The sequence below is a fragment of the Hibiscus syriacus genome, unplaced genomic scaffold (assembly GCF_006381635.1).
Source record: "Hibiscus syriacus cultivar Baekdansim isolate YM2019G1 unplaced genomic scaffold, ASM638163v2 tig00000340_pilon, whole genome shotgun sequence".
In the NCBI taxonomy this organism is placed as follows: Eukaryota; Viridiplantae; Streptophyta; class Magnoliopsida; order Malvales; family Malvaceae; genus Hibiscus; species Hibiscus syriacus.
This window is the reverse complement of record NW_024061783.1, coordinates 2,350,484-2,370,495: the sequence shown is the minus strand read 5'-3', so window position 1 is coordinate 2,370,495 and position 20,012 is coordinate 2,350,484. Positions and strand designations below refer to the sequence as shown.

At 39.0% G+C, this 20,012-nt stretch overlaps 1 protein-coding gene across 6 annotated transcripts; it reads left to right on the top strand.

The window, feature by feature from the left end:
- Positions 1-1,061: 1,061 nt before the first annotated feature.
- Positions 1,062-7,018, top strand: LOC120202356 (AUGMIN subunit 8-like). Of its 6 annotated transcripts, none has more exons than XM_039202793.1 (9): positions 1,062-2,361; positions 2,431-2,727; positions 3,076-3,228; positions 3,292-3,566; positions 3,888-4,007; positions 5,689-5,805; positions 5,888-5,977; positions 6,484-6,591; positions 6,840-7,018. In XM_039202793.1, the coding sequence occupies exons 1-9, from the start codon at positions 1,266-1,268 to the stop codon at positions 6,939-6,941; spliced, it is 2,358 nt and encodes a 785-aa protein (XP_039058724.1). In that variant the 5' UTR covers positions 1,062-1,265; the 3' UTR covers positions 6,942-7,018. The 6 variants fall into 6 exon arrangements, with proteins under 6 accessions (XP_039058724.1, XP_039058751.1, XP_039058741.1 ...); XM_039202820.1 differs by having other exon boundaries at positions 2,431-2,451; positions 3,172-3,198; positions 3,304-3,566; positions 6,840-7,017; XM_039202810.1 differs by having other exon boundaries at positions 2,431-2,451; positions 3,172-3,228; positions 6,840-7,017.
- The last annotated feature ends 12,994 nt before the right edge of the window (positions 7,019-20,012 follow it).

The following is a 20,012-nucleotide window of genomic DNA, read 5'->3' as shown; positions in this document are numbered from 1 at the left end:
ATTTTAATTTTTTTTCTTCAATTTTGGCGACATAAATCTGTCTTTGATGGAGACACTGTTATGATCGGAATTCTTTGAAAGTTTTCATTGAAAAAAATCCCATCTTAATTATTGCAATTTCAATCAAAATTTAAATGTTTTACCTCGTTACTCTGGTTTCCTTCTATTTAATCTGGGGGGAAATGGTCAATTCAGAAATTGTTTAATTAAAAAAAAGGGTCATTTTAGAATTTCTGTTATGTTTTATCCTTATGTCCCTTCCCATGTTTTCAAAGAAATTAGCACTGCAAAACTTCATTTTTTTTCTTGCTTTTCTTAGCAAATATAAAACCGACAAACTTACATAATTATGATTTAATTGTATTTTAAATTTTTAATTGTTATATGGTAAACATGTGATCCAAAGTGAAACTCCCATGTAATTGAATTTTATTTTTCATGGAAAGAAAATATTTTTCTTTTTCTAAAATTTTTAGCTGCATTTCTTTGTTGGGGTCATTTTCTAATTCAAGATAGAAAGCAAAAGAGAATGTGTTGAAGGAAGGAAAGAAGTCAAAGTTGAGCTGTGTATTTGTTTTTGCCAGTGAAATTGTTTTCTTCTCTCCCCTTCCCTGCCGACCATGGCATTCCCGTGAGAAGCACAACAGAAAAAACCTTCTCTCTCTCTCTCTCTCCCTCTCTCACTTATCCAACTCACCTTTATTCTAGCTGTCTTCTTATCCTACATCTTCACCACCAGGAACAATAACTTGTACGGTCTTCACAGGATAGTTTCTCATTTCCATGGGGGATCCCTTAGTACTTTGCATTTGCAGTATGATGTACTGGTTGGATAGAACTGTACAGGAATTTTAAAGAATCCCCCATTGTACTTGATGCTGTCAGCCTCATTGTTGTTGTTTGATTTGATCTGCTTGAATTTGGGCTTTTCTTGATAAATGAACATACTCATCTCAGTTAATTTCTTGCAGTTCTCTGATTTTTCATCGGTAAGATGTGATAATCTGTAAAGATTTATTTCCTTTAGCCTTTTTTTAACCCACTATGGTGTTTATAATTATTCATTTCTGCCATTATGTAAGTAAGCATCTAACTTTTGGTCTGTGTATTTGTGGCAGATTTTTTGCAGGGAAAAGTACCTTCTTTTAGAACAGCTGGTGTTATTCTATATACATGTGGGATTCATATAAAAGCCAGGCTTCTAAGTGTAGGTTTGTTTTTTCTTTGGAAAATCCCATCAATGTGGTTTTGTTTGGAGAGTTCGGATGGATGTATGCAAACCAGAGCAACGATTACACAAGCTTGCTGCTGCGGATCCCACAAGACCACCCCTTGTTTCTGCTGAAAAGAACAACGGGCCACTCAACACCAGACATTCTCGAACTAGGGAAGTTAGTTCGAGGCATAAATCACCCACTCCATCAACACCTTCTGGTCCTAGGCGTTGTCCATCTCCAACCCCAAGTAGAACAACCCCTACACCTTCCCCAGGGGTGCAAAAGAGAGCTGTATCGGCTGAGAGGAAACGTCCCGCAACACCACCTCCACTTCAAATTACCTCTACTCCAGTTAATGATTCATCAACAGCTGCGCCAATATCCTCTAGAAGGCTATCAACTGGACGTATACCAGATAGTTTATGGCCTTCTACCATGAGAAATCTTAGTGTTCCGTTTCAGTCTGGTACTCTTTCTCCTGTTAGCAAAAAGGAAAAAGAAAAGCCGGTTAGTAATGTTTCCTTGGATCGCACTTTGAGACCTTCTTCAAATGTGGCTCATATAAAACAATCAGAGACCTCTACTTTATCAAGGAAGCCTAGCCCAGAGAGAAAGAGAAGCCATCTTGAAGGGGAAAATGCACCTGATCAGTCTGAAAATGCAAAACCTGTTGATGGTTTGCCTAGTCGATTGATAGACCATCATCGATGGCCTAGTAGAATTGGTGGGAAATTATCTTCCAATTCACCGAACAAAAGTGTGGACCAGGGGTGTAAAATTGTAAAAAATTTATCCACACCAAATCTAGAATTATCTTCACTGAAGAGAATGCCAGTGTCTGATAGTTCAGCTAAACCGCTGCTGAAATCTTCTAATGATGCTGGAAGGCTGTTATCAATTGATGACATTGGTCGAGTAGGGTTTGCGGCAACTTCAATTGATGATAAGCCTCGGCGGGCATCTTTTCCTGCCAGCATCCTTTCTCCTAGTTCATTGGACAAAACGCCATTAACAACTTCAGGATCACAATCTCAGTCACCTCGTAAGACCTCTGTTTCTAGGGGAGTCAGTCCACATCTACCAAGACCTTCCACTCCAACTGCAAGAGGAGCCAGTCATACTTCAAGGGGAGTCAGTCCAACTCCAACAGTAAGAGGATCCAGTCATACTTCAATCAGTCCAACTCCAACCGCAAGAGGAGCCAATCATACTTCAAGGGGAGTCAGTCCAACTCGGATGAGGACTTCTACCTCATCAAGTCAATCTCATAGCTCGACTCCGGTTCTCAGTCCAACTCCAAGGGTAGTCAGTCCAACTCGGATGAGGACATCCACCTCATCAAGTCAATCCCATAGCTCAACTCCAGTTCTCAGTCCAACTACGAGTGGGACATCCACCACATCGAGTCTATCCTATAGCTCAACATCAGTTATCAATTCAACTGCAAGGGTTGTCAGCCCAACTCGAATGAGGACATCCACCTCATCCAATCAATCCCATAGCTCAACATCTAACTCATTCAGTCAATTCCGTAGCTCAACTTCAATTCTCAGTTCAACTCCAATAGTAGTCAGTCCTACTCAGATGAAGACATCCACCTCAGAAAGTCAATCCTATAGTTCAACTACAAGGTTTGTTAGTCCACCTCAAATGAGGACATCGACCTCATCTAGTCAATCCCAAAGCTCAACATCCGCCTCATCCAAGCAATCCCAAAGCTCAATATCCGCCTCATCCTGTCAATCCCATGTCTCAACTTCAATTCTCAGTTCAACTCCAAGAGTAGTTAGTCCAATTCGGGTGAGGACATCCTCATCAAGTCAATCCCATAGCTCAACTTCAGTCCTCAGCTCAGCTCCAAGAGTACTTAGTCCAACCCGGATGAGGACATCCACCTCATCAAGAAAAACCCATAGTCGATCCCATAGCTCATCTTCAGTTCTCGGTTCAAATTCAAGAGGTGTCAGTCCAACTCCAAGAGGTGTCAGTCCAACTCCAAAGGTAGTCAGTCCTACTCGGATGAGAACATCCACCTCATCAAGTCAGTTCCATAGCTCAACTTCAGTTTTTAGTTCAACTTCAAGAGGTGTCAGTCCAACTCCAAGAGGTGTCAATCCAACTCCAAGGGTAGTCAGTCCTACTCGGATGAGGACATCCACCTTATCGAGTCAATCCCATAGCTCAACGTCAGTTCTCAGTTTTGTCACAGATTGTAAGAAGGGAAGAAAAGGTGTCAACTCAATGGAGGATGCTCATCAACTGCGTCTTCTTTACAATCGCTATCTGCAGTGGCGTTTTGCTAATGCCCATGCAGAAGCTGTATTTGATATTCAGAAAGTAAATTCAGAGGTAAGTTTCTTCTCTTAGGGAACAAATATGTGTCGGCAAATATTATCCATGTATTTCGTGGAGATAACCTTCGATGATTTTGAGTGGGAAAGTTTTATTTCTGTGATGCAGTTCTTTAATTTCAATATAAAAAACTGGGTTGTTTGCATATTTGCATCGTGTTCCACAACTATCTTTTTCCTACTATGAAGAACTTCATTACAGTGTCACATGCATATGATGGGCTTACTTAGAGCTTTTGATATGGCATAGATTGTGAATTTCATCTTAACATAACATATTAAATCTATTATCAAATAAAGTTATGATCTGTTATATCAGGAAACTTTGTACAATGTATGGAATGATACTTTGGATCTCTGCAACGCTTTGATCAAGGAAAAGATCAATCTCCAATGGTTGAAGTTAGAGCTCAAGCTGGACTCTCTTTTGAATCATCAAGTAATGCCTCTCTCTGCAATATTGTTCATCTATAGGAAACTTTTACTCTACATTCTTGATGCTAGAATCACCGTTATATTTTTCACATTATAGGAATAGTTTATGAACATCTTAGGGAAGAGGATTCAAACTTTAATCTTCCTTTTAGGGGAAAGTTGAATAACACTAAGCTACGCCTTGGTCCACTGTAGGTCTGAATTTATTATCAATGGAATATGTATCCACTCACATGGCTTTTGGAAACATCTTGATCAGTAGGGAAGCTACTTTATTTTGGAAGCATTGATATGAGCCTCCATGCTTCTCTTTTTTTTTTTGGATAATCAGTCATTGTCAGCAAGCTGCTACAAAATAACAAACCAGCTATACAAGCCCCCAATCAGTACATAATTGACTATTTACAGTATCCAACCTGCTAATAATACAGTTTAATTCAAACTGCCTCTTTGATAGCATTTACAATGGCAGCATACGGGCGAGATAAACCTCCAAAAATTCTTCGATTACTCTCCTCCCAAATGAAGTAAATGTACCCTGTCCATGCTAATTTGAGAATATGAACTAGCAGAGACTTTCCTTTTAAACTTCTATTCAACCAGCACAGCCGATCATCCCAGCTCAGGCTTTGCTGCTGCAATCCACAACTTAGTAAGATAGCATCCCAAACTCCCCGAGTAACACAATCCGAGAAGAGATGACTTCTCGACTCTAAATCAGCCCCACATAACCCACATCGAGTATCAGTCACCACTGCAAAACGAGCTAATCTCTCCTTGGTTGGCAATCTGTCGAGAATAGCCATCCAAGCAATCAAAGAATACTTAGGTATGTGTGCAGGGAACCATATAAGTCGATGCCAAACCACTTTGTCATTCCTTACTCTAATTCTGTCCCAAATCCAACCACCCTTAACTTGAGACCAGTTAGTGGTAGCAGTAAACAAACAGCCAGCCTGTTCTCTCGTTTTGATAAGTTTCCTAAGAGTCCAGCTGAAATGGGGTTTAGATGTAATATTCCAATAATCATCTTGCTTAAAACAGTAAGCCATAATCCAGGCTATTCACAGAGAGCCTTCACCAGCCAATAAATTTTATGAGATGCTTATTAAGTGAATTTAGAGGTCTTGCAGGATTGTAATTAATAATCTTCTAGTTGTGCTAACCTTCTAACCGAATGAAGAAGGTCAAATCTAACAGTTATGTGAAAAGACATGACTAGGTTCATTCTGCAGTATGCTTTGCCCCAAACTTCAGAATTTTAGGACTTAGAGGGTTTAATACATTCGGGTCCTATCCATAATTGGTCATATCAGAAGAAAGACCTGTTGTTTATTCCTGACAAATAATTCCATTTTGATTGGCTCAAATCATGTTTGAACCTTCCCATCTGAGTTGGTGATAGGAACTTCATTAGATTCAAATATTCGATTACTATAGCTATAAACTTAGAACTTAAAAGTACAGGAGAAGCAAGCAGGGAACTATCACGCGTAATCATGGAGGGTATAAAAGAACACCAGATGACTAGTCTGCATCTGGTTCCTTTGACAACCAGACATGCCTGTTTACCCAAAATTATATTCAACTTTCAGTCATGCTTTTGAATACCCATTTGTAGGCTTCTTTTGTCAGCCCATAGAATTTCCATTATCTAATTACATGTTTTTACATGATTCATGCAGATGGCATACCTCGATAACTGGGCATTACTTGAGAGAGATCATATAAGTTCCTTAGCTGGAGCAGAAGAAGATCTAGAGGCAAGCACCCTCCTTATTCCCATAACTGGTGGGGCAAAGGTAAGTTAGTTTAGACAAATACCATGGACTGATGTCCGAAAAGAGAGATCTTGACATCGTTACTGGACTTTGTACTCACCAGGCAGATATTGAATCATTGAAAGCTGCTATTTGCTCTGCTGTCGACGTGATGCAGGCTATGGGATCCTCCATTTGTTCTTTACTCCCAAAGGTATTTATCTTAACAAGCCACCATTTCACTTTTATTTTGACATAAATGCTCACACTGTAAGCGGAATGTTACCTTTAATCCCACTACAATTTGTGGTTCGTTATCAACAATGTCATAGTGACTCTGAATCTCAGTTCCTGCTCCTTTTGCTTAGTCATAGATTGCTTTGATGTTTTCCATCATTTGATAATGAAATTTAAGATGCTTACTAGTATACTTCCCTAGAAAATTCAATTTTGGTACAGGTAGAGAAGGTTTATTTCTGTTTATTTTACAGGTGTCGAGACTCTCAATTTCATCTTGGATTATCTATATCTGATGATGTATAGCATATGTCTGCTAATGACTCAATATTTCACATTTACAACTTTCGCTTTGATCCACTGCTGGTCAGTGTGAAAACTCGGATTTTGATATTATTAGTTTGCGCTTTTATTGTTGATGTCTTTTTATATTTGAATTTAATTCCAGATGCTTGACCATTCTCAATATTTTATATGATATAGGTGGAAGGGGTAAACTATAGGGTTTCTGAGCTTGCTGCAATTGGTGCACAAGAGAAAAACATGCTCGACCAATGCGAAGCGCTGTTGTCTTCAACGGCAGCTATGCAAGTGAGTACGCATTAACCTGAAATAAATTTTGAACCGATTTGATCCGATGAATGCTGTCTGTAAACGGGACCATCCTTTCTTCAATTATGCACTAGTCCCTTTTCGATTCGATAGGTATAAAAGTGACCAACCCTTGGCATCCTTATCAAATGGATATGCAAGTGCAAAGTTTTGTTTCTATTTTCGGATATTTCACTTTGTCATCTCTATTATATCTATCTTTGACAATATCTTTGGTTATCGAGCAGTTGGAAGAATGCAGCCTTATGGCTCATCTCACGCAAACAAAACAACCTTTGAAGAAGAGTAAGCAGCCAACCACGGCAGCCAAAGCATTTCCGTGGCCGTGACCGTGACCGGCTGCTAATGCCGATATTACCACTGTAAGTGAGATTAAATTACAAAAATCTTCTCTTCCCTGTAATTGTAAATCATTTCCCTGTAATTGTTTCAGGAAATATTATATGCATATGCATACATTTATGTAGTAGAAGAATTCACTTACATTATTACAAAACTACTTCAATTCTTTGTGCAATCTGATTGTTGTATTTACAATGCACATGCACTTGTCATGAATGTAAATTTAAAATCTATTCAGTCTCAGTAACAAATGGCTGTTCAGCCGCAAAATACATGTGAGAATTGTGAGAATTCCATCACTAAAACAAAAAATCTGATTAAATTATTTGAACCTTATCGATTAAAGTTCAAAAACCAATGACTTAATTAGTGTTTTAGCAATAGTTTAAGGGTCAAATTAAAATTTAATCTTTTTTAACATATCATGTCATCGAAACTAACAAAAATTAACAGTTCGATGATCAAAATATTATAATAATTCATCAAACTAACGGAAATTAACAAACGGGTCAAGGTATAAAGAATAACATAAGGGATTAATCACAACATTAACTTTTCACCATAATTAAGACTTTTAGGACTGAATTGATCTTTCTTGAGGGACTAATCCGCTTAAATCCAAAAGTAAGAGAAACTCAAGAGGTTATTTTACGAATAAAGAAAACGAGAGTGCATTTTCGAAAATGATTTAATTATGCTTTCGGTCTCTTTTCTCTTTGAACTTGTAAGATTTGGTATTTTATCTTTATTATTAAGAATTTAATTTATATTTATTTGATTTAAAAATTAAAATATAATTGATTATATTATTAATTGAATTCTATTAAATTTGAATATATATGTCCAATTAAATTTTAATTTCATCAACCACTAATTAATTTAATTAAGTCCATTCGACAATATCTAAATTTTTTTAATATTAATAAGTAAAATATATTCTTACTAAGCATAATCAATTTACCTAAGTGATTAAAAGAATAATTAGTTGAAAATATTTAAAATAAATAAATTTAGGTCTACTACAAGAGCAAATGTTACCTTAAGCCTTCTTATTAAAATTTATTTTAAATAATCTTCTTTAAAAATCGAAATATAACTTAAGTTTATTAACATCGTTATTAATTGTAGGGTAAATTATTCGTTTAGTACCTAAACTATTAGTTATGGTTTGTTTTAGTATCTAAACTTTCAATATTTTTTAAAAATCACATATAATGTTTAGTTTTTATTTCACTTTAGTACACCGCCGTTAAGAACTTAACGGATGTGCTCATTGACTGCCATGCCTACATTCGCCAGCTATCGCATCCATTGGCCAATGAAGTCTAAACTTTCCAGTTTGCACCTTTTCAACCCCTGAACGTGATTTCGACCTTCACTTCACCGAAAAAATGCCTATATCTCCCCAAATTGATGATAGACTCTTCAACTTCTTTATCCTTCAATCTCCGTCGTTTACCGTCTGATCGACCTGAAATTGAACTATGTTGGTCGACTCATCATTCTCTTATGGTCACCATTCAGATTGGTCGTCCATCCACCAGTGTGCCTGTTGCGTGTTGTGAGTACTATAAAATATACGCAAATAATGTGCAAGTATACACAATCGCTCAAGTAATATAATGATGAGTGAGTATCGTCTCCACAGGGATTGGGTGAAATCACAAAAGTCTAACCAAAGCAATGCAATATTCTATCTAAGTATAGTTAGTCTTGATATATACAAATGTCACGGCAATGGATATATGTATGCTGGTGGATGCGGATTGATGGTGTGATGGTGTAGCAAATGGAAATGCAGTGGCAATGATGGATGTTTAATATTGAGTATGGTGAAATGTCAAGGCAATGAGAAATGATAAAAACAGTAAATAAAAAGATAAATAAAATAAGAAGAAAATAATCCTCACGTGACAAGCTTCCAATGAAATGAATGGTAAGGATTGGTCTAAGGTTGCTAAACTTATTTCTCAAGTATATTTAAGCTATCTTGTCTTTACTTACTCGACAGGGCTTTCCTAAGGTACTCAAAAGAACCTAACAGAATAGGATGCCAAGGCATCTGCTCTCACTCAACGATGTTGGACAACCTACCCTATTGATGAAGACACCCTTTTTAGTCGTTGAAATCCTAACCTAGTCTCTTCCGAGATCTAAGGGATTAAGTTATAATATTCCTAGGCCGGTTCAAAGCCCCTTGAAAATACCATAACCCATTGCTTATGAGGATCTTATCTTGCATTTCTTCCGAATACTTACATGTATTTTTAGTTTAGGATTCTTCCGAATACATAACATTCATCTAAGAGATGGACATTTCCATGCCTCTTACAAACCTAGATGGTGAAGCATTCATAAGCAAAGCAAATAAAGAACCAAAATAAACTTAAATATACCATTAAAAATAAAGTTTAAACAACCATTCAACCAACCACCACCAAATAAGTTAGTTCATGGTGGGGTTCGAAATATCCAAACACAAAGTCATGAAAATTCGTTCCAACAACCCACAAAATAATATAAAGAAATAGCAGCAAAAAGGGAAGTGAGAAGAAGCCTTCGACGCGCCACCGGAGGTCTCCTCTCGGTCACCACGAACCACCTAGCTCGCTAGCTCCTTTCGGCGCCTAGCTTGCCACTCCTTGGAGCTTTATCAATGGAGGAATATTCCAAGGAAAAAGAAAGGAAAAAGAGAAAAAAAAATCTGAATTTTTCTGCTCTATGCGTGTGCTCACTCTCTTTGTTTTTTCTCCCCCATGAGGTGTCATATATAATAAATAAAATATCTAGGGGTAATGATGAGTTTGTTGGGTGCGAAATACCCCTCATACCCCTAGAATCACATTTTGTGAATGAACCTTATCCTCCAAGTGGCAGTGGTCCATTGGTAGCTCTGGCAGGCGGTTACAGCAGTCCTCCACGTGCAGGGACAGTTGTCCAGTGCCAGCTGTCCTCATGCAGAAATATCTTTTTGTCTTTTTCTGCGCCAGAAATGCCAAGGCATTTCAATCTGCTTTAGCAATGTGTGATGCCGCGGCATTACTTCCCAAAGAATCCTTTTCCTTGCTATTCCCTGCACACCATAGACAAACTGCACCTTTCCCTCAAACAGCATCATTAAGAAATAAAATAGCACAACCACCACAAATGCAACTATATGCAACTACATGATCCTAAAATGACTAAAATGAGCTTTTAAACAAACAATAACTTAAGTGAAAAAAGGCTTTAAAAGTAGCCTTTTTAGGAAGTTAACACACCCCTAAACTTAAGTTATTGCTTGTCCTCAAGCAATGGATAGCAGTTACATAAGTATAATGTCATGGCAAAGTTCGATAGTAAAACAGCAGGACAAAATTGAATTTCAACCCTCAGAACGATAGGCTTCAACATGCTAGACTTATCAAGAATTCAAGTACTTTTCCCTAGGTCAAAATCCTTTGTGGTAGTGTGTGTGCGTGATTGTATCCAATATATACTTAGCGAATTTAGACAATTTCTAATCAAGTCCCCTAGTTTTTGTCAAGGCATTTACTTATCATTAAGCACATTTTTACTCAATTTTCTTTGATTTTTTTTAAACTGTTACGAAGGGAGTCAGCTCATCACACCTACTCTCCCACACTCTAGATTAAATGGAGCATACATTCCATCCCCGAGCTAGTTAAGTAGAGTCATCCTGTGACATCTTTCATTCACTCATATGCACAAGGCTTCCATTTATTAAAGAAAGTTCCAGGAAATGCTACTGCAAAGAGGAGTGTCCCTCTACAGCTATGCTTAAGCATTTATTCACAGTTTCATTTCTAAGGGAGTTTGTTTTTTCTTTTAAACAACATACTATATGTCAATGCCAAGGCTAACTAAAGTTCCTTCATAAAAATTTCCTAAATTTTCTAAGTATAGAGAACATACAAATCGTGTAAATATTTTTCACCAAGCATCAAGCCCTAGAGTGAGTTCTATCATTCTCAACAGTCATTTACATTCAGATTCTAGCCTAACAAAATTATCATCATCGTGTATCCTCAAAACATTTTATCTAACTGTCCTACCATTTACTGATGCCATGGCATAATACTATGCTAATGCTATCATGCATATGACCTACCAAGAATAATACCTCCCCCAAACTTAAGGGAAGCATTGTCCTCAATGCTTTAAAGAAAACTAAACTAACTAAACTATATGTTATGCAATGAAATGCAACTAAATGAAAGTGGATGCAAGAGAGGTACCTCAATGTTTACGTGATGGTGGTGCTTTGGAGGTGCTAGCAGCTCCTCGTCGGGTGCGCTTTCGGATAGGTGCTGGGCTGGACTCGGAAGAAGTGGAGTAATAGTGCGTAATGCGTCCAGCCGTGGTCTTGGTGCGGCGACCACTACGTTGTGCATGAGAAGGATTGGGTGCTGGGACGGGGCTGGGTGTTTCTTCGACAGGGACAGTGGGCGGATATTCAGGAGTCTTGGACCGGTGTGTATCAGGAGTAGGGTCATCAGCAGGAGGATCAGGTGCATCGTGCTCAGGCTCTGGAGATGCCTCGGCATTGAATGCCGGCAGAATTTCGTCTGGGAATCCAGGAAAATTCCGTTGTCCGTGGGGAATGATTTCTTGAAAGAATGATTCCACCACAGCATCTCTATGCTTCACATATCCAAAGAAGTTACGGATGTCACCGTGTAAAGCATGCATTTGAGCTTGAGTCTGCGTCATAGCTTCCTCGAGAGCAAGTAACCTTGCTTCGGCATTCGATTCTGTAGCACCTGCAGATTGCTCATGAACAGGGTCGTTAGACTTGGGATTTTCAATTCCCAACAATAGTGGAAGTCTAGCCCTAGTGATGCCCGATAATCCAGGTAAAATTTCATCAAAGGCATTTTCCTCAACCTTTTTCTTACGACATCAAGCGGTAATTAATTTAGAAAACACCAAAGCACTTGTCTTTTTACCCAAATAGTCGTGAACTTGCTGAACAATGATATGCCCCACATCGATCGAACAGGATACCATTATAGAATGCAAAAGCAATAAGCGTGAAAGTGATACCGTAGTGTTGTGGGAGGTGGCATTAGTTTATGCTTGAGAAAGTGATTCCATAGCTTTGCGCGCGGCTGAAGAAGTTCCCGGTTGACCGAGTATCTACTCGTCTGGCGACCATTCCACTCAGTGTTTTCGAGACAAAGGTCCTCCAAGATCCCATCGTATGTGTTGCTATCTGCTTCCTCTTCGAACGTGGCATGGTTATCCACAACATCCTGCAAATGAAAATAACGATTAATAACAGTGGATGTAAAACGGATTTGCTTACCTCGAACGAAGATGGAGTGTTTATTGGGCTTGGAAATGTTCGCATAGAACTCCTTAACTAAAGAGGCATTCACCGAACCAGGATGACGGGCAAACTTCTGCCATTTGAGCGGCGTCACGATGTCCATAACATCGGGTCCAAAACCACAATCGGTTTCCTCGGTAAAAATAAATCCTAACTTAAAAAGAGTTTTCGGTTCTTGAAGTTTTGGAACCGAGCCTTAGCCTCATCGTTCTCAAACTGTTGCCAAGCGGTCGTATCAGTTGGAGCCGGTCTTGAGCGCACCATTTTCAGTGTTTTTGAAGTAAGAAAAATGAAAAAGGAAGAAGCTTTTGAAAGCTTTAAAAACTTGGATGTATTTCGGCTATGGAGAAATAACAAAGAAAGAAGATGAATGAAAGAAAGAGAAAAGGTAAAAGTTAAAATGAAAGAGAAAAATTAATAATGAAAGATAAAAGAAAAAGTTAAAAATTTAATAAGGAAAAGGGGTGATAGGACGGTTAAGAGAGAAATTAGTGGGTGGGGGTTGTGCGTGTATGGGGAAGGAAAAACTGCCAAAAAGTAATGATGTGATTGGACAAAAACTGTGGAAAGAGAAAAGTAAATGTCAGAAATTAAATTAAATAAAAAGAAACAAATCAAAAGAATATCTCTCCAAGTAATGCTTTGTCATTTCCTCCCTTTGGTAACCGCTCCTTGTACGGTTTGCAGTAGTGTGGTCCCTACAAATCAGATCAAAAATTAATTACAAAATAAAATAAAAATAAAACTAAAGAAAAAAATTGAATGTTAAATTTTATTTATGCACAGACACAAATTCAATGCCGAGGCATCGAATTTTGGTTCTCCTCTGGGCACGCTTCAGTATCGTGCAGCCGTAACACGTCCTTGTTGTGCGGTGGTGGAATTCCATTGTAGGCTTTCAGACGCTGGCCATTGACCTTGAAGATTTTCCCATTGTCTATTCTCTTGATGTCAACAGCTCCATGGGAATAGACATAATGCACCTCAAATGGCCCTGACCATCGAGATTTTAGCTTCTCAGGAAAGAGTTTAAGTCTGGAGTTGTAAAGCAAAACTTGTTGCCCCACATGAAAATGCCGTGGCATCAGTTTTTGGTCATGTCACTTCTTGGTTTTCTCCTTGTATATCCGAGCATTCTCATATGCTTGTGCTCTAAACTCTTCCATTTCATTAAGTTCTAATAATCTCTGCTCCCCAGCTAGTTGAGCATCGAAATTCAATCGTTTGATAGCCCAATAAGCTTTATGTTCAAGCTCAACTGGGAGATGACAAGCTTTACCATACACTAACTTGAAGGGTGACATCCCCAAAGGAGTTTTGAATGTTGTTCTGTACGCCCAAAGTGCTTCATCCAACTTTGGCGACCAATCCTTTCGCTTTGGGTTCACCACTTTCTCTAAAATCTGCTTGATCTCTCGATTAGATATCTCAGCTTGGCCATTTGTCTGCGGATGATATGCCGTGGCAATCTTGTGTCGAACTCCATATCTCAGCAATGCCTTGGCAATCAACTTGTTATCAAAATGGGTTCCTTCATCACTGATGATAGCACGAGGTACTCCAAACCGAGTGAAAATATACTTGTGCAAAAACTTGAGTACGGTCTTGGAGTCATTCCTTGATGTTGCTATTGCTTCCCCCCACTTTGACACATAATCCACAGCAAGCAATATATATAATTTTCCTTCAGAAGATGGGAATGGTCCCATGAAGTCGATGCCCCATACATCAAACAGCTCTATCTCCAAAATATTTTACAGCGGCATCTCTTGTCGTCTGGAGATGTTTCCAGTCTGTTGGCATCGATCACATCCTTTGTAAAATGCTTGGGCATCTCTAAACAAAGTTGGCCAGTAAAAGCCTGATTGCAGGACCTTAGCAGCAGTCCTTGCTCCACCAAAATGGCCTCTACTTGGGGCCAAATGACAATGGTACAAAATATCACTTTGCTCCTCTTCAGGTACACATCGTCTAATGAGCTGATCGGCACAATGTTTGAACAGATATGGCTCATCCCAAAAATAGTGCCTTGCATCATGCTTGAACTTCCTTTTAGCCTGGCTATTCAAATCAAAAGGCACAATTCCACTAACAAGAAAATTAACAAGGTCAGCGTACCACGGGATTGCCGCGGCATATAAAATTTTCTCATCAGGAAATTCCTCTTGGATATCTACAGTGTCATGGCATTCAGAATTGTTCTCTAGCCTAGATAAGTGATCAGCAACTTGATTTTCAGTTCATTTTCTATCTACCACCTCTAAGTTAAATTCTTGCAAAAGTAAGATCCACCTAATAAGTCTAGGCTTGGCATCCTTTTTGTTCACTAAGTATTTTATAGCCGAATGATCAGTGTGAACAATAACTTTAGTGCCTATTAGGTAAGGTCTAAATTTATCAAAAGCAAATACCACGGCAAGTAATTCTTTCTCAGTGGTGGTGTAGTTCAATTGTGCTTCATTTAAAGTGCGGCTAGAGTAATAAATAACATGAAAATTTTACCTCGACGTTGCCCCAAAACAGCTCCTACGGCATAGTCGCTTGCATCACACATCAGCTCAAATGGTGATGTCCAGTCGGGAGGGACTACAATGGGTGCCGAGATCAGTTGTCGTTTCAGCTCAGTAAATGCGCCGAGGCATAATTCGTCAAACACAAAGGGTTGGTTTTGTTGAAGCAATGTGCACAAGGGCTTAGAAATCTTGGAGAAGTCTTTGATAAATCTTCTATAAAATCCAGCATGTCCAAGAAAACTTCTTATTCCCTTGACCGAAGTTGGTGGTGGCAATTTTTCAATCACTTCAATTTTCGCCTTGTCTACCTCAATACCCTTGTGTGAAATTTTGTGGCCTAATACAATGCCTTCAGTCACCATGAAGTGACATTTTTCCCAGTTTAAGACCAACTCAGCCTCCTCGCATCTCTTGAGAACTTTTGCTAAATTGCCGAGGCATTGTTCAAAATCATCTCCACAAACAGAAAAATCATCCATGAAGATCTCCAGAAAATCCTCAACCATATCTGAAAATATAGCTTGCATACAACGCTGAAACGTTGTCGGGGCATTACAGAGTCCAAAAGGCATCCTCCTAAAGGCAAAAGTGCCATAGGGACAAGTAAATGTAGTCTTCTCCTGGTCCTCTGGTGCGATGGCAATTTGATTGTACCCCGAGTACCCATCCAGAAAGCAATAGAATGCTTTGCCGGCCAATCGATCCAACATTTGGTCGATGAAAGGTAGAGGAAAGTGGTTCTTCTTCGTAGCTTTGTTGAGTTTTCGATAGTCCATGCATATCCTCCATCCAGTCACAGTGCGAGTGGGTAATAGCTCATTATCCTCATTCGTAACCACCGTCGTGCCTCCTTTCTTCGGAACACATTGGACAGGGCTCACCCATGAGCTATTGGAGATAGGGTAGATCACTCCAGCATCAAGCCATTTCAGAATTTATTTCATCACCACTTGCTTTATAACAGGGTTGAGTCTTCTTTGTGGTTCAATTGAATTGCCGTGGCAATCTTTTAGCAGAATCTTGTGCATGCAGATCGTGGGACTAATGCCTTTCAAATCGGCCATAGTCCAACCAATTGCTTTCTTATGTTGCATCAAAACACTTAACAAACTTTGCTCTTGGTTAGCAGTAAGGTTAGCGGAAATAATCACCGGCAAAGTCTCATCGCTACCTAAGTAAACATATTTAAGATGCCCTGGCAAAGTCTTAAGCTCTAGATTGGGTGCATGCAATAATGAATGCTTAGGAGAAATGAATTCATCAAAATTCAGAGGTTCAAAATTCATACCTAATCTAACTTGTACTAAGCTAGATTGCTCCTCCAAAATTGGAAAGTCGTCGGACTCCACTAAGCTTTCATCATCCACCCAATATTCATTTTCTGCTAGCTGAATGAAGTTGTTCTGGCAAAGATGTTCAGTCTATTCTTCAATTAATGAGTTCAATTCAGAAATGCCTTGGCATTCTTCAGTGTCATCAACATATTTGAGAGTTCTAAAAACATTGACAGTCACACACTGATCAGCCACTCTCATGGTGAGTTCACCTTTTTCACAGTCTATCAAGATACGTCCAGTGGCTAAGAAAGGTCTTCCCATAATGATTGGTGCCTTGGCATCAACTTCGCAGTCCAGAATTAAGAAGTCGACTGGAAACACAAACTTGTCCACCCTTACTATGACATCCTCGACTCTCCCTTCAGGTTTAACATGGGATTTGTCGGCAAGTTGTAAAATAACTGAGGTGGGTCTTGCATCTCCTATGCCAAGCTTCAAGAATATCGATTTCAGCATTAAGTTGACACTTGAACCAAGATCACATAAAGCCTTTCCAACGAAATTAGCTCCAATTGAACAAGGAATAATGAAGTTGCCCGGATCATTTCTCTTTGGCGGTAACTTACTCAATGAAGAACAAAATTCTGTTGCCGTGGCAACAGTCTCTACTTTACTCTTCTTGGTACAAATGTCCTTCAAAAATTTGGCATACATCGGCATCTGTTCAACAGCTTCTAAGAGAGGTATATTGATATGGAGCTGATCAAGAATGTCTACGAACTTCTTGAACTGAACTTCATCATTGTGCTTCTTCAATCTTTACGGGAAGGGTGGGGGAGGACTAGCTTCCTTAGCTGTAGGCATAGAATTTTCTTTTGCCTTGGCATCAGAATCTGGTACCTTGGCAGAATCCTCCTCCTTGTCCTTCTTAGAAACTCTATCATCTTGTAATTCAGCTTCAGTAGTGGGATTAGAATCATCATGCTGTGGCCCACTATCATTGACTTATCGATTGATTTGTGTTCCACTCCTAAGAGTTAACACATTGCAGTGCTCTTTTCCAGGCCCTTTAGTGACTTCAGTATCACTTGGAAAACGTCCTTGCTGACGCTCTTGCAATGCCGTAGCAATCTGACCAACTTGACCTTCCAAAGCTCTCAGAGACGAGCTATGGCTTTGAAGTAAGGCGCATTGACTATGAAGTAAAGCTCCTTGATTCTTAATTGAAGTAGAATGGTCTTGCAACATTGTCTTCGTAGTAGATATGAATTCTTGAATTGTAGCTTCTAAGGAACTTATGCTCGCTGAAGATGAAGCTCCTTTGTTAGAATTATGCCATGGCATAGCATTTTGGTAACTTTGAGGCTCATTGTGATTCTGCTGCCTAGTAGGTTGATTAGCATTGTGGGCTCCTTGATTTCTCCATGAAAAATTAGGATGCTGACGCCATCCAGCATTATAAGTGTTTGAGTAAGGATTGTTGTTGCCTCGATTGTAATTGCCATCAAAGTTGATGGACTCATGGTTGGTTGGACATTCGCTCTCGTGATGATTGCCTTGGCATAACAGACATGCCAAACTAGTTGTTTTCACTTCCTTCACATCAGTGGAACATTGTAAGTTCTTCAACATATTAGTAATAGCGGAGAGTTGAGCGGACACCGAATCTTTGGCTTCTAACTCGAATGCTCCAGGTGCTCTCCTCCCACTCCCAAGTCTTGAGGAAGGAAATTGATAATCATTGTTAGAAATTCTGTCCAAGATAGTAAACGCCTCCGTAGGTGATTTATCCAGCAATGTCCCATTTGCCGAGGCATCCAGTAACATCCTCGTGGGTGCATTGACTCCATTATAGAACATGACTACTTGAGTCCAATCATGAAAACCATGATTTGAACACTTTCGAAGCAAACTCTTGTAACGATCCCAACACTCATACATGGATTTGTCGTCGCCCTGGCAAAAAGATGATATTTCATTCCTTAGCTGCGTATTCATATTCGGTGGGTTGTACCTCAATAAGAAGCTCTTGCAAAGATCGGCCCATGATTCTATCGAACCGGCTGGTACACCACTCAACCAAGCCCTTGCTCGGTCACGCAATGAATACGGAAAAAGCTTTAATTTCAGAAAATCCTCATGCACTCCTTCTTGGCGGAAAGAATCACAAACTTCCAGAAAATTGCGAATGTGCTGCCTGGCATCTTCAGTTGGCATACCCCCAAACTGCCCAATGGAATTCAACATGTTGAACATGACTGGTTTCAGCTCGAAATGTGAAGCTTGATTTTCGGGTACCACAATCCCAGGATTCAGATAATCCAGCATCGGATTTAAATGATCTCGAATAACACGAGGCCTGATAGCAGGTTCAACATTGTTTAATGCCTCGGCATTCTGATTTCCTTCATCTTGACCAATGCCTTGGTTTCCAATCTGATACATATTTCTTTGAGCACGTCTTCTTCTTCTAAAGAGTCTTTCAATCTCAGGTTCTATTGGTTCCAAAGGCTCTTCAGAATTTCTTCTAGGCATACACTAAATAAACCTGAAAAATAAAACAAAAATATCAAGTAAACTATAAAAAAAATAAAAATGCAAAACAAAATAAAATGCTCTGGCAAAACTAAATAACTTCAGGCTGCCAATCCCCGGCAACGGCGCCAAAAACTTGTTGCGTGTTGTGAGTACTATAAAATATACGCAAATAATGTGCAAGTATACACAATCACTCAAGTAATAATGATGAGTGAGTATCGTCTCCACAGGGATTGGGTGAAATCACAAAAGTCTAACCAAAGCAATGCAATATTCTATCTAAGTATAGTTAGTCTTGATATATACAAATGTCACGGCAATGGATATGTGTATGCTGGTGGAAGCGGATTGATGGTGTGATGGTGTAGCAAATGAAAATGCAGTGGCAATGATGGATGTTTAATATTGAGTATGGTGAAATGTCAAGGCAATGAGAAATGGTAAAAACAGTAAATAAAAAGATAAATAAAATAAGAAGAAAATAATCCTCACGTGACAAGCTTCCAATGAAATGAATGGTAAGGATTGGTCTAAGGTTGCTAAACTTATTTCTCAAGTATATTTAAGCTATCTTGTCTTTACTTACTCGACAGAGCTTTCCTAAGGTGCTCAAAAGAACCTAACAGAATAGGATGCCAAGGCATCTGCTCTCACTCAACGATGTTGGACAGCCTACCCTATTGATGAAGACACCCTTTTTAGTCGTTGAAATCCTAACCTAGTCTCTTCCGAGATCTAAGGGATTAAGTTATAATATTCCTAGGCCGGTTCAAAGCCCCTTGAAAATACCATAACCCATTGCTTATGAGGATCTTATCTTGCGTTTCTTCCGAATACTTACAAGTATTTTTAGTTTAGGATTCTTCCGAATACCTAACCTTCATCTAAGAGATGGACATTTACATGCCTCTTACAAGCCTAGATAGTGAAGCATTCATAAGCAAAGCAAATAAAGAACCAAATAAACTTAAATATACCATTAAAAATAAAGTTTAAACAACCATTCAACCAACCACCACCAAATAAGTTAGTTCATGGTGGGGTTCGAAATATCCAAACACAAAGTCATGAAAATTCGTTCCAACAACCCACAAAATAATATAAAGAAATAGCAACAAAAAGGGAAGTGAGAAGAAGCCTTCGACGCGCCACCGGAGGTCTCCTCTCAGCCACCACGAACCACCTAGCTCGCTAGCTCCTTTCGTCACCTAGCTTGCTACTCCTTGGAGCTTTATCAATGGAGGAATATTCCAAGGAAAAAGAAAGGAAAAAGAAAATAAAAATCTGAATTTTTCTGCTCTATACGTGTGCTCACTCTCCTTGTTTTTCTCCCCCATGAGGTGTCATATAATAAATAAAATATCTAGGGGTAATGATGAGTTTGTTGGGTGTGAAATA